Below are 14,728 nucleotides of genomic sequence, written 5' to 3'. Positions count from 1 at the left end.
AAGGAACATTAATCATGTAATGAGGCAAAATAAAAATCACATTTCCCTTCCCCCCATTGACAATAATATATACACATACACACACAGACACACATCGAACTCAATAAATAAAGTTTCAGAAGTATTTTCTAGTCAGAATGTGATCAAGCTTCCCTCTTTTGGTTTCTGTTCCCACCAAGTCTGGTGATGGCCATTTTGGTCGCATACACACACAAACGCACATACGCACAGTCAACCCACCCTCGCTTAGAAAGCAGGAAAGGACTCACCTCGTCTCACTGATCTCAAACACCTTCCACCTTTGTGAAAGCTGATTAATACACGACTGGATTTATCTGAAACTGCTTTTTCAGATCTGTCGTTTCACAGAGCGGAGGGCTGTTCGAGAGCGGGGCGGCCACAGTTAACGTACCCTACACATTTAAATTAACACATTCATTATAATCATATTGATTGTCTTAATCATGATACAGACTGGCTGTCTATCGCTGCTAAATCTCTTAACAACTCTGGAATAAAGGCTCTGGGCTACTTACTGCTTCTATCAAGGAAACAAGAAGGAAAATATATATATGTATATAGAAATCCACCCCAAACCCTCCTGAAGAAAAGAGTCTTGTGTGTCCGTCTCACACTGAATCCATCAATAAATATCTTGCTATAAATTTCTACGGAACATATATTACTTTGTTTGAACTCCGCTGACATGCTCGGGTCGTCTTTGTCTTCTAGCTGTATGGATGGTGAGGAGGGGATGCAGGCTGCTACACATGCGGCGGTGGGTTGGTTTGCGGCTTTCGAACCGCACTTGCATGTATGTACGTTGGCAAAGGGGAGGGCAGGGAGGGCAGGGAGGGAGGGGAGGGGAGGGCGGAGTCTCCCTGAGTCTTTGATCGGGAACAGTGAATTGGAAGCAACACTCAGGCACACACATTTAAAAACACACACACACACACAGAGGAAGAAACTCGCCTCTGATCGCCGATAATGTAGATCGGCGATAGAGGGAGGAGCTCTCTGGTCCAGACAAGCAGGTCCTTCAGATCTTTGTTGTCAGTTAATCCACTAAGGAGAATGCACACACACACACACACGCACGCGGGCGTGCACACGAACACACACACACACTCCTTTCTGTTGATGAACTACCATAAATGAGCGGCGGGTTCGTGTTGAATCTGTTTACGCTGGAAAAGTTGATGTTCCCACGATACACTTTGGTATGTCTGCACTTGTGTGTTTCGTTTTGCATATTTACACAATATGCATGCACATGGCTTGTCTCTTTATGCCTTGTCAGCTATGCAAAGGCATGTGTCTGCATCCCCACTCACTCACACACACACAAAAACAGACACACACACACTCCTTCCCTCCTCAGCATACATTCGAGCGTAGTAGTGCATGCGTGCAAACGTAGGAGTATAGAGGGGGTGTCAAATGCTGTTTTCCAATTGGCTGTGGTGGTTGGCTGTGTGTGGCAAGTTCTGCTCGTTGAGGAGGAGGAGTGTCGTCTCGTCCGGCCCGTTCTCCGTAGGGGTGGAGTCCGCTCCCAGGTCCGTGATGGTGGTGTTGGCGGTGGCAGGGGGAGTGTTCTGATCCAGGCGAACCATGTTGTGTCCGCTCTCTGGGGACTGGGGCGTACTGTCCAGACGAGATGCCATCAGGCCATTCTGGTACTGGGCCCGAGTGATCTAAAAGAAAAGGCAGACAAAGGTGAGATTAAAACCGAAGTTTTCTGTCTTTGGTCTGTCAGGGTACAGCTTAAAGGAACAGATTACAATTCAAGTACGCTTGCTTTCTTGTTGAATGCCAATCTTATGTCTGAACGAATATGACAGTTGTCTCTATCTCCATCTCTCTCTCTGAGAATAAAAGATTCCCCGAAATGTCAACCAATTCCTTCAAAGGGATGAATAATAACTGCCATAACAAAGTCAGTAAGCATTTACTTAGCAAGCTGATGGATGACAGATGGATTGTTACACAATCAGGAAAGTTGTCCTTGAAAACAGTTTGAAAGAGGGCAGGCCCTCTAAAAAAAAACACTTGGCAGGTGATTGGATGATCCATCTGTCGATCGCCGTCTAACTCATCGTTAACCAATCAGATCAGCAGTAGCAGAGCACTACCACCAGCAGAGCCAGCTGCGCAATCAAACGTGTCAGTAAAATGTAGAGATTGTGAAGACAAAACCCAGTTTAAAGGTGCACTATGCAATTTTGGGTAAGACATTGTAATCAAAAGAGAAAGATCTTTATTGGCTGACTTTTTTAAGCCTAAACAAACTAAAAAAAACATATGGCGGAGTTTGTATCATTACCTCATTAAAATTGTAAATATTGAAATTCTGAGTTTGAATTTCTTCTTCAAAACTACATAGTGCTCCTTTAACATAGGCTCAGAAAAGTGTCAAACCCTGAAATATAAAGAACTTGATCCCTCATATCTTCCACATGTGTGCTTGTCCATTCACAAACATTTAAAAGGATAAACAACAGCTGATACTTTTTCTATTGACAGACATATACCTCTACCTCTGTTTGTTGGTAGTCGGTGTCACTCATATTCATGTCTGTGTCACCAAATACCATCGGAGCATGAAACAAACTATTATTTCTCTGGTTATCGTCACTTTATTATACTTTGTGCGCTTAAATATAATGGTGGTTTAACTGTTAGTATGGCTGTGATATCAATTATTTCCCTTCTGTATTTACTATTACTGTGTCTGGTTTACACACTACAACCAACCTTGACAAACTGCAGGTCAGTGAGCGCTCGGACGTAGAAGTCTGGCGTGTACTGCTGCGAGGGGATGCTGTTGTTGAGCTGGCTGTTGCTGCCGCTGATGGAGAGCGACTCCGTCCGGTCGGCTCCACTCAGAGAGGCCGTACGGTTCAACCCGCTGAGGTGGGATGGCGAGCGAAACTCTGCGGGCACACACACACACACACACACACAGAAAAGGTTATTAACAGCTTCCATTATTAATTAAAAGACAGAACCGTGTAATAAAGATGCCGTCCTGCATACATACATAAAACAGGAGACAGTGTTTATTCACTACAGAGAGCTGCGGTGTTGGCTACACTCTACTGTTTCAAAGCCAATTATGGATTAAAGGCTCTATGATGCAAACATAAATCAGTGGAAGACCTCGAGAGGACAAGATGCAATGTACGTTCAAATGCAGGTCAATATTGATGATATGAATGAAGAAAACTAATTTGTGACACACAAGGTATGATGAACGTACAAAATGACAACAGGTTAAATGGAGTCAGGGCTAAAAAAATGGGTTAAGGTTCAGTTATTTGACACAAACTCATGACCGTCTCTACTGTACATACCCTTTGTTTCACTATTATACTACCATACTACTCACACCCAAAGTCAGTGACACACAAAATTTTCCAGTAGCATAAGAAGCAGTGACTCAATTTGTGTCTGTAAGGATGCCTCATACCGACCAAATTGGTCATCCACTCACATATTTTCAAAGAGGAAAGTATTTGATTGAATGTTGGGAAGTCTGTTCAGGATGCATACTAACATGTGGCTTATTAAAGGAGACATATAATGCGTTTTACATTTTTTCTTCCCCTCCAGTGTTTTATACATGTTCTTGTGAATGTAAAAGATCTTGTAAGTTAAAAAGGAAGATGCTCGCACCAACAGAAGCTCCTCTCTCCCACAGAAAACACTGTTCCAGAAACGCCTCGTCAGAAATCCTGGCTTTAATTCTGTGACTTTGTGACATCACGCTACGTTACCATGTCACACATTTGCAAAATTATGCCTAGCAGCGAGTTTGGCTCATTGATTTAGCACTGCTGCCCTGTTGTCTTTAGCGGTGCTGGCTCAGGCATGTGTGAGCTGACCAATCAGAGTAGACTGGGTATTCGGGAGGGGGATCCTTAAAGAGACAGGAGCTAAAACAGAGCATTTCAGACAGAGAGGGGCTACAGTGCTGCTGCACTGGACAGTGTGACAGAACGGATGTGTTTTATTTAGTATTAAAGCATGTCAAATTATTATCGTAGTAACCCAAAATAAAATGATGAACCTGAAAATGAGCATCATATGTCTCCTTTAACAGATGTGGAATTCAATCCTGTAATTCCTCAAAAGGAAGGAAAGGAGCACCAACCCCCCTCTATTTAGCATTTATCAGCAGAACATCTAATATATGACACACTTATAAGACACAAGAATGTAGTTGTCAGCAGACATAAGAGTTTATCAATATATTTAACATCGATTATAACTCCTCCTGTGGGCTGATAAACAGATAATTAATGATAATACAGTGAAACACAGTTGTAATAGTCCTAATAGGAGAAGTGACAATTGATGAGGAATACTTTATATTAATTAACGCTTAAAAATTTACTTATATCTGCTTATAACTATAATATTGTGTGTTATAAACCATTTTTGAATGTTTACAGAGTGCTTATGAAAGCTAAACAATGCAGTTACAGTTAAGTGTTACCATAAATACTCATGAGTTTACTTATTTCATTCAGGTTCAGGCAGGAGTGGCTAATTCATTTTGTCCGTGACCCAAATTTGCAAGTGCAAACACGTACATGTGTTAAAATTAATTCCACTTCAGAGGAGGGAAACATCTAAGAATAAATACTGAACCAAATCCAAGTTAACGAAAGGTAAATTTTTCAGTCAGTTCAAAACAGCTGGCACTACTTCCAGCCGGTAAGGTCTGTTACTGTAGGACTCTTAGTCATAGTCGTTAAGTGTTTCTAATAACACTTAATAACTGGCGAAAGACTTCCTTTGGCTTGTTATTTTCCACTCCACGGTGACTAACATTCACGTGTGTCGTCCAGTAGTTTTTAATTGGCATGCTGGTTTCATCCAAACAAAGCCATACTCTCACACGTGTCACACACACTTCACACGCATGCTCTTTACCAGCTGTGTATTATTACCAGTAGCTGTGAGTCTTCCAGCAGGGGGCCTCAGTGAGTCATAGGAAACTGTTTTACCTGGACACGTCAACTGCGTTAGTGTTCAGGGAATTAGGCTAGCTAGTTAATCCCTGATATCTACGGCTAATTTTCAAGTTAGTGGTTAGATTTCACATAGTCAAGAGACAGTCTTTATTATGTTGATACACAAGACGGTCGCTTTTAAGATCCAGGAGGCAACTTTTATTTGTTTAGATCCTCCTGACAGGCCTGAAGGCTTTTAGCATTCATGTGACAATGTAACTGAGTCATGTAAACTTTAGATAAATAAGACGTAGGAAAATCTAAATATTTATATATTATTCATAGTGCAATTTGCCATTGACGTCAGTCTGAAAGCAGAGTTGTTTACATTGTGCAAAAACACAACGTAGGCTTTCTTGATTTTCCATTTTCTAGGCTAACGTCACATTATTATCCAACACAAGCTGATGTAGCTGGAAGTTTAATACTAACAGGTATTTCATGATGGCTACAGCTGCACTATTTCCATTTCAAAGGCACACAATTCTTTTCATTTGGAAAAACATGAAAGGACATTTAAGTTGACCTACACACTCTCAGGGCTGAGCTCAGAGAGCTCCCAAAATATCTGTATTTCATTGTTTTGAACTCTTAACACTCATAGAAAAAAGTGACCTACTGGATCTTCAACACTTTTAAAAATCAGTGAAGGTTTTACAGTTACCAAACATCTACGTGTGACCTGGTGCTCACAGCGTGAGTTAGTGTTTTAAAAATTAAAGTGGACGAGTGATGGACCCAATTCCAAACAACAATCCTCAGCCCTGCTCTAATCCCACATCTCATTAAGAGGCAATGATCTAAATATTTTCCTTCATAATTTCAAGACTGAGTAGGTACTGGGATTACATTTGGAAGTGGGCATTTGTGATTAATTAAAAGATACTTGATTAAAGAGAAGACACTGGCTGCAGGTTTAATGAGTTTACTAAAACTCACTGATGTTCACTAAAAGACTACTGTCTATTTCAGCTATTAATGCTCTTTAGTCTTGAACTACAGCACAAAAGTGAGGGATAGGACAACAATAACCAAACAAAAAAAAAAAAAAAAAAATCCCAGGCTGCATCTCAATAGCTCCACATTCTCTTCTTCATTCAGTGATCTTACACGTCTGTACTGACAGAAAACAAATGGAGGAAGAAACCATCTGAAGCTATTAAGATGCATCCAGAGTTGGCGCTGCAAAGAGCAGACAGCTTTACCGCTCGAGGGGTTCAAGTCCCATCTTGCCGTCTTGTGGTGTTGTCCTATCCGTCTCCATTTTATCTTAGGATGTGCCGTGTGATCATGGCCAGTCCCCAAGTGTCCTGTCAATTTAACAACTGTGCTGACATTTTGGCAGATGTGCTCTTTGATCAACTTTGCAGTAACAACCTCTGCGTCTGCGTCTTTCCATTTAATTCAGGAGAACAGAATCGAGTCTTTCTCAGTCTGAAATCTTCTCTCTATCAACCTGTCCCCGCAGAATCACATCATGTCATATCTTTTTTTGTCATGATTTACTATGACTTTACATAAACACGTCAAATACAAAAAGTCTTTAAAATCAAATATCCTTATTTGTTTTTTTGGTTATCTTTTGTTATCATAACAAGGATATTATGTACTCGGGCTGCAAGATTATTATTGTTTCACATTTATCCCTGTATGGACTTGGGCATGTCTATACTTCAGTTTGTTGTTTGTTAATGGCCAACAAAACACGATGCTGTGTACAAGCAACATTATTAAATATAAATATTCAAATACAAAAATATAAACATATTAAATTGGGAGAAACAAAAAGCAGATCATCATCACTTTCTTTTCTAAAGTTCGAGCAGACGAACGTCTTCGTGACGGCGGAAACTTTCATTCGTGCTGCATGGTAACATGAACGCTGACCTACGCCTACATGTGTTATCTATGAATAGATTAACTCACCACCTCCTCACTGCCTCCCACTCCTAGTCACACAACTAAAAAAAGGTAACTCAACAAAACCAGGTGTAAATCAGGTTGTTTGGATTAAACAAAGAGCTCATTTGCCAAAAAGTAGCTGTCATCTTGTATCTGTGTGCCATCCTTAAAAGGGTGAGTCTACATTAAATCACACAGGCAAGAAAACTGCTGCAACACTGATGCACAATATTGGCCATAAGACCATCAGTGATGTCATGGCACTTATTTTAATATGATAGACATCACTGATTGGGGTGTATATAGGATTGCAACCCATGATCTATTGTTTCGACCCTTAAAGAGCAGCGCAAGAGCAATTTTCTGCCCTCTGTGATCAGGTGTTAATTTACCCATCATCACATTTCTAAGGTAACATACACAAATTTCAGATCCACACCTGGCGAAACATGAGCCAGGTGTGCCCACCCACCCCTGAGCCCCATTCTCGGTGTTAAAGGACCCAGACATGCCGGAGTTTACCTGGCAACCGAGAGAACAGAGAAAACCTCTTAAAGGAGAGGAGGCGAGGACGAGGTGCAGCCACTGAGAGGAGAGACAGGAGGGAGGAGGTGATCGATGGGACAGAGGGAGGAGGGGGGGGTGAAGGGGAGGGAGGGAGAGTGAGTGAGACAGTGGGAGACAGAGAGACTGATCTGCGTCCAGACCGGGCGAGGAGCATGCAAAACCACAGAGAAATTCTACTCCAGGAACATCACACGTCAGATTTCAGGGCTGAGGATTGTTGAAATGGGTGAAAAAGGCTGACGTTGATGAAAAGGAAGGAAGGAAGGTTGCAAAATTAGGAAATGATGCCTCACAAATCTCTCTCTCTCTTTCTCTCTATCCTCCTGAAGCACCTGAAAGAGTGAGCTTTTGTGTATTGGATGACAAGGAGAAAAAGAAACAAGAATAATGTTGTGATCAGACAACATTTATGTGTTTGAAGGTGGTCGTTGTGTCAAATTAGGGGTGTATGGTGCATTAAACTGCTGCCATTATGACCCACATGACATGCAAAGGTGATCAGGGCCCCTTTCTCTTCCACCATGTTTAAATGTGTGCACCAGCTAGCTAAGGCTGTTATTTATCAGCATCATTTGGGTTTAAAATCTATAAATCATAATAAGGAATAAGTAAACAAGATTATAACTTCCAGTACTTGATAGCTTTCAGTGCTAAGAACAAATTTCAGTCTGCCCCATCTAAGTATTTCACTTTGATACCCTTTTAGTCACAGAGGTTGTCAAACATGGCAGAAGAAGGCCAGAAGACTCTTGACATGCTCCGTCTTTACTCATGAGGATAAAAAAGACTGTAAAAAGAGTAGCAGACAGAGTTTTGGAAGGAAAGGGAAAAATGGAAGAGTAGACGTAGACATGAATGGAAAGATGAAACTGACGCAAGCAGACAGCGGACAGAAAAAGCTGACAGCTGAATGTCAACAACAGAAACAAGAAAAAAAACAAAACTGGCAGAGGGATAAAAGATAAAAGTGACGTTTTGTTATTAAGGCAGTGAAAGAGTGTGTGTGTGTGTGTGTGTGTGTGTGTGTGTGAGTGTGTGTGTGAGAGAGAGAGAGAGAGAGAGAGAGAGAGAGAGAGAGAGAGAGAGAGAGAGAGAGAGAGAGAGAGAAGGAGACAGAAAGGAGGGGAGGAGTTCAAAGGTCATCAGCAAAATGCACTTCATCTAGCATATGAGTCTTTCAAACCTTCCTCCCTGCTTGAATTAAACCAAAAAGCTCTGGTTTTGTTACTATTGTTGTTTCTATCGTGTCTGCACCTTAAATCTGTAATCACACAATTTGTTTTAACCTTCGTGGACCAGTTGCTGCTGCTACTAGGGTGCTCTTTAGACATCTGGCCAAGAGAAACATGATGAAAATCAGCCTCAGCCTGACAGTTTCATTTCAATAAAATTTTAAAAAGTAGCGAGACACCAGTCAGAATCGGCCTCATCAGCATTTCTCTCCACTGTCCCTCTGTAGGTGTTAATGTTTAATCTGCAGCTGCTCCATCTGTATTTAATATTAATGAGTGAGAGCCAAATGTTTAATTAAACAGGTCCTGTAGCAAGATTATAACTTGTAAGCAGTATATTTTATTTGCTATGCAGCACTCACAGAAATCCTAAAGGCAAGAAGGAAGTGACGCTGCAGCTACATTTGTCTACAGGTATCAGACACTTAAATTTAATACCTTTTGCCACCTTTTCAGGAAAATTTTAAACCAAATTTAAGACAGTTTTTTTCCATGTGTATGTGTAGTTTTTATGTAGGAATATAGATATTAGACCAAGTTAGGTTAATTCACATTTTTGCAGGTAACAGGTAAGTGCAAGTAAGAAGAGCTTGAATCCCTTTGACCAAAAGAAATTGTTGTAATTAAGTTAAGTTAAAATCTAAAACTATTTAAAATTTAATCGGAAGACATTTTAAGACTTTTTAAGGTCCTGACGACAGACTGTGAATGGGGTAAAATAACATATAAATCATCCACAGCAGGTAAAAAACAATCTTTTATACCTGGAGTCACGACAGGTGTTGCCTCTTGCATTACTAAACTATGATTTGTTGTTATTCATTGCTTCTAATTAAGGATTACTGATGCTCCTAAAATAGAAAAAACATGGTTAATACAAATGTCTTCATCAAATAAACATTTCACTGTCCGCTTCACATTTATGACATCAAACTAAGCTGTTGTATTGTACCACCAGGTGGCAGTAGAGGCATTTAAACCAGAGGGGAGGAGGCGAGAGGAGAGGAGAGGAGAGGTGAGGAGAGGAGAGGTGAGGAGAGGAGAGGAGAGGAGAGGAGAGGTGAGGTGAGGTTTAGGACTCACCCAGTGTTGGAGCACTGAGCGCCATGACACCGTAGAATGAGAAAGGTCCCGTCTCAAACTTCATGTTCTCGTTGCCCGCCTCCACCTCCACTCGTCCCTAGGTGGAGACAAAATAATAACAAACACAGATGATGTGAGATAAATTACAACTGTGACAACAACAACAACAACAACATCCATTCATCACTGGTGGGAATTACTCTGCAAACTGCAGCTCATCATTACTGTCTCAGTACAAGCAGTGACGCAGCCATTTTTAGTTTGAGATAGTATGTTTGCACTACATCAAAGAATAGACTACAGATGTTTTTGTGCTTTATAAATTTACTTTAAAGTTGATCTTTTTGAAAGGTGCAAACATTTTTCCTGGACTGTCACTCTTTCTGAAAGTGAAAGACCACTGAAACATCATGTGACGCCATAAAAACAAGTGACTGAAAGTCATGTGAATTGTCTACATTTTTTGGCAGCTTATCAGCTCCTTTAGGGTCCAGAAGCTGTTGAGTGATCGCATCATAACTCCACTTCCATCATAAACAGAACTAAGGCTACAACAAATGATTATTTCCTTGAGTAATTGATTAGTAGTTGTCTACTGTCAATGAAGTTTATCCTTTCCTTCTTGATGTTTTGTTGTATTACCACCAGTTGAAAACGCCAAAAGATATTCACTTTGCGATCATATATGACAAAGAAAATTGTTGATGTCTGACATTTGAGAATCTGAAACCAGCTATTTTTTTGATCCCACACACTGAAGAGCGTTAATTGTTGTTAAACACTCTTGAGGAAGGTCCAGAGGCACTGAAACGTCAGGAAAAAGAATAATATGTGACACTGAGCAGGAGCAGTGTACAGGATAATATTGTTAATTTTGCTTAAAAATGATCAAAATAGTAGTTCTTAGTTTTTTTAGTTTATCAGCCGATCAATTAATTGAATAACTGTTAAAACTCGACACAAACCAACAAAAGACAACACTGGACTGGATGATTATGAAGACTTCCACTGCCTTGTCACCCTGACTTTCAGATTTATGAAATTACAGTGTTTGGCCTCTAGAGGGCATTGCAATCACAGGTCAAAACAAGGCAGTATACAGTATTTATTAGTGACTGTCCTCCAGAGAGGCTCTGGTGGCTCATTTGTGGGAAGAAACCCGTTTACTTTGTCCTTGATTACACACTCGTACACACTCTACGGATCAGGATTTTGAACAGGAACTTGAAAAGAGATGTGACTGAAGGGGGAGGATGTGATGCTAATGAGGAGAGGACGGAGGCCGAGCTGCAAGAGTGTCTTTGTCAAATTAAAATCAAGGCTGCACAGATGTGGGATGGAGACATTAGAGTCAGAGGGGGAGAAGAGGAGGTGAGTGAGAGGACAGAGGGGTGTTAAGGAGGCCTCTGTGTTGGTACAGTGAGTTGGCCTGAATCGGCCGGCTGGAATGTGTGAACTGCAGCAACAACACAGCACAGTTAATCCACACTGTCATCCCTCCTTCCCTCCATCCATCCATCCTCCCATCCCCCCACACAGGGACGGGGCTGATGAAAGCAGAACAGGTGGTAAAATAAAAGGGAGACCAGAAGAAAGGACAAACAAGACAGGGCAGGGAGCTCGCTGTTCATAACAGTGATGACTCAATTCGGAAAGCCAGTTTAAGATCTTTGATTCCAAGGTACAATTTCATTTCAGCAAGAGGTATTTATCTGCAGAGATCTGATGTGTGGAGTATAAAACTACTGATGGGTTCAGTTTTACAATGTCTTGTGCTGCCAACTGTTCCCCAAACCTATCTGACTTCAATTGAAAAGCTAGTCCGGATTTTTTAAGGTTTTCCAAACATCAAATATGTCCGAATGAGCTGTAGTGAATTGAACTTAAAATGACGTGCAAAACATTAACAAGAGTAATTTCCTTTTGAGCTTACAGCGCAGCTATAAAATCACATCTTGGGGTTAATAATTCACTCAGTCTGAGCTGCATTGGAATAAGCATGAATAGAATACAAGTTTAATGGTTTGATGACCTAGAATGCAACATTTTAAAGGATTTGTAATCAAGTTTAAGGGAGAAATGAAAGCGTTTATGAGGTGTGCCAGGTTGTGTTCATTCCACTCAACTGTATGTACCATCACTGACCCACAGATGAGTAACAAACCAAAGGTCCTTCAACTTAACATCAGTAAGAAATAAGTGTAATAAACATAAACGGGACAGTCAAATCAGACTGCCTGATTCAATTCTATGTACATTTCTCTTTAAGACCTCCTGGAATGAGCTGCTGTGACAGAGAGCGACCATTAACAAACATAAATGATCTGATATAACCATCGCTCGTGCTATTTTAGGGTGCGTGCCAATTTAGAAACCTGGCTCGGGTATTAGAGGAGAAGCTGGGGAGCGAGTGTGTCTGTCGCTGAAGTTAACAAGTCGGCTGCTCCCATCATAAACGCTGTGCTGAATTAAGCTCACAACATCTCCCCGCGGCTCGACAGCGAGCGCTTCACAACTGATGTCAACACCGATCAGAACTTTTAACTCAACACTGCTTCGACAATGCAGATACATTTAAAGTACAAGTCTGACTTGTTTTTTTTCAGTGAACAATTCTGGTAGGCTGATTTCATCCCTCAAACATCCCAACAACTCTGGGACACGTTGAACGCTGACTGCTCACTCAGAGATGCCATGAAGATGTCAATGATAGCCATTTTATCAAGCATTTTGGTGGCCCTTGGCTGCATGTCTTCCCCCCTCACTCAACTGCTATCCTGTCTAGTTCAACGAGCAGTCCTGTCTAAAACAAAGGCTAAAGGCTTTCCTCTGACAACAGCTTGTTTGCTTAAGTTATTGTGTTATATATTATAATTCTGAGCTTGAATTTTGAAGGTTGTTTCATAAATTTGTATGACTGAATTTGTGCTCTATGAAAGAAAGTGTAATGAACGGCTGAATGACTTAAAATAGTTCCATTATTTTTTTATATTGAAGACTGCTTTGCTTCCCTGACACAAAAAGGGGAATAAATGACCCCCAAAAAAGTGGTAAATTGTCAAAATCAACCAAATTCTCTGTCTAGTGGAGCAAAAGAGTGACGTAGTACTCAAGTAACTGATATTATAATTAAAATAAAACAAACGAGAAGTTAAATTACTGTGTACAAACAAGACGTGTTTTGCAGTGTCCAATCATATGTGTCCAGGCAAAAAAAATGTGGACTGTCATACCTTTAGGCTGGTACTTAGTCAAGGCATGTACATCACTCACAATGCTGTTTGTTCTCATGTTTCCTTTGTGTTTCATGAACATGCTTTTATGTTCAAAAATAGATTTGATTCTTCAGCTGCATTTTGTGCAGAAGGTGAAAACAAAGCTCCGTAATGAGGACAATCATTCCAGCTGTCATCGCTCAGCTCGTACGTGTGGGGATGCTCGTTTTTTCCCCTTTCATTTTGAAAAGGTAAATTCACTGGGCATGAATGTCTTTGCCGCGACGCACTGGTCTGAATTCATCCAGTCACATACATTCACACCCGCTCTGTGCAACCACAGGCTTCTACCTTTTGGCCGCTGAGTAAGCAGAGGTCAAATTCCTTGCTCAAGGACATTCACCACCAACCTCTTCTGGCTTTTTTACTTTATCAGAACGGTAGACAGTAAAGAAAAATCAACCACCAGGGTGACATGGAAACTCTGTCAGTCCAGTAATTTGGCCAACTGATCTGTGTCTTTCATAATCCTAAATCACTCAAATGTCTACTCCTCTGTTGCGTGACTTTTTCATTTGACACTTAATGCAAAGGTTAAACCTCGGTGGCTCCATCACCAGCTCTCTGCCACTTAAAGTATATCAGCAGATTTGGAAAGATGCTAATCACCTCTCGACATATGGTCAACTTTGCGTGTATGCGACCATCGGCTGGGGTCAAATACTTGGCCTGTAACGTGTGCACGTACACAAAATAAACAACTCGCACATGCCTCACGAGTTTGCAGAGAGGGGGCTGACTCCGGGCGATTTGCAGCCATCCGCACTGCTGCATGGCTGGTGTTTAATTTAAAGGGAGGCATGGGGGAGGGTGGAGGGAAAGAATAGAAACAGAGAGAGGTGGAGGACAGGAGGAGGGAGAGGTGTAAAGCCTGCCAGTGCGCCTGTCAAACCAGTTTTCCTAGATCTGCACTGACAGTACAGCCTGCCAACACTTAGAATAATGTACCGCACCAACATTGGGCATCTATTAAAAAACAGGCCTTGAGCAGGTCACTGTGGTCCACAGAGAATCGACCCAGGTCACAGGCTTTCATCAACCCATTTCTCTGATATGAGAAATAACGGTGGAGTCTCCGTTTGTAACAGGTGCAATAAAACCTGCTTCAGACTTAAATTAAAAAAGCTGATAAAACCACTTAAACTTCAATGTGTCAAAGGGCAGACTAATGAAGTCTGACGCACGTTTGATGATGTAAGACTATGAACAAGCGTGTGCTGGCAGGTGGCTGCAGAAGACAATGGATTGCACAACACTTGGTGAACAGCAACAATGTAGGATTTTATCATTATAAGAAACAACACACAAACTTCTTCAGCAACACTACCTGAATGTTGCACTGTTACAAAATCCAGCATATGAAATTATGGTAACTTATTTTGAAATAACACTTTTCAAACAGTTTATAAAGTTTTAAAAAGGTCTTAGATTAGGCTAAATGCTTCATCGCACACTATGGGAGTCAACCTATTATTCATCATTTTATTAATAATTATATATATTTTTTAAATTGTGTTATTTTACCATGAATATTAAATCAAATGGAAAATAAACTGCTTAATTTGTCTGAATTTAAACTCCTTAAAGGGCCTGAAAAACAGTTTTTTTCAGTCAGTGGCTGAGGTCCGACATGAACACAAAATTATCTGCC

The 14,728-nt window shown here is 40.9% G+C and overlaps 1 protein-coding gene across 1 annotated transcript in view; it reads right to left on the bottom strand.

Annotated features, from left to right (window-relative positions):
- The window catches only part of LOC140996313 (metal transporter CNNM4), a 46,937-nt gene continuing 32,209 nt past the window's right edge, over positions 1-14,728 (bottom strand). The window contains exons 5-7 of the mRNA XM_073466670.1: positions 9,803-9,899; positions 2,755-2,933; positions 1-1,694 (exon numbers count right to left, since the gene is read on the bottom strand). Coding sequence (XP_073322771.1) covers positions 1,437-1,694; positions 2,755-2,933; positions 9,803-9,899 — 534 coding nt within the window. The 3' untranslated portion in view covers positions 1-1,436. The remainder of the gene's footprint in view (positions 1,695-2,754; positions 2,934-9,802; positions 9,900-14,728) is intronic.

The sequence above is a fragment of the Pagrus major genome, chromosome 5 (assembly GCF_040436345.1).
Source record: "Pagrus major chromosome 5, Pma_NU_1.0".
In the NCBI taxonomy this organism is placed as follows: Eukaryota; Metazoa; Chordata; class Actinopteri; order Spariformes; family Sparidae; genus Pagrus; species Pagrus major.
Note: the sequence above shows the minus strand (reverse complement) of the source record. Positions and strands in the feature narration are given on the sequence as shown.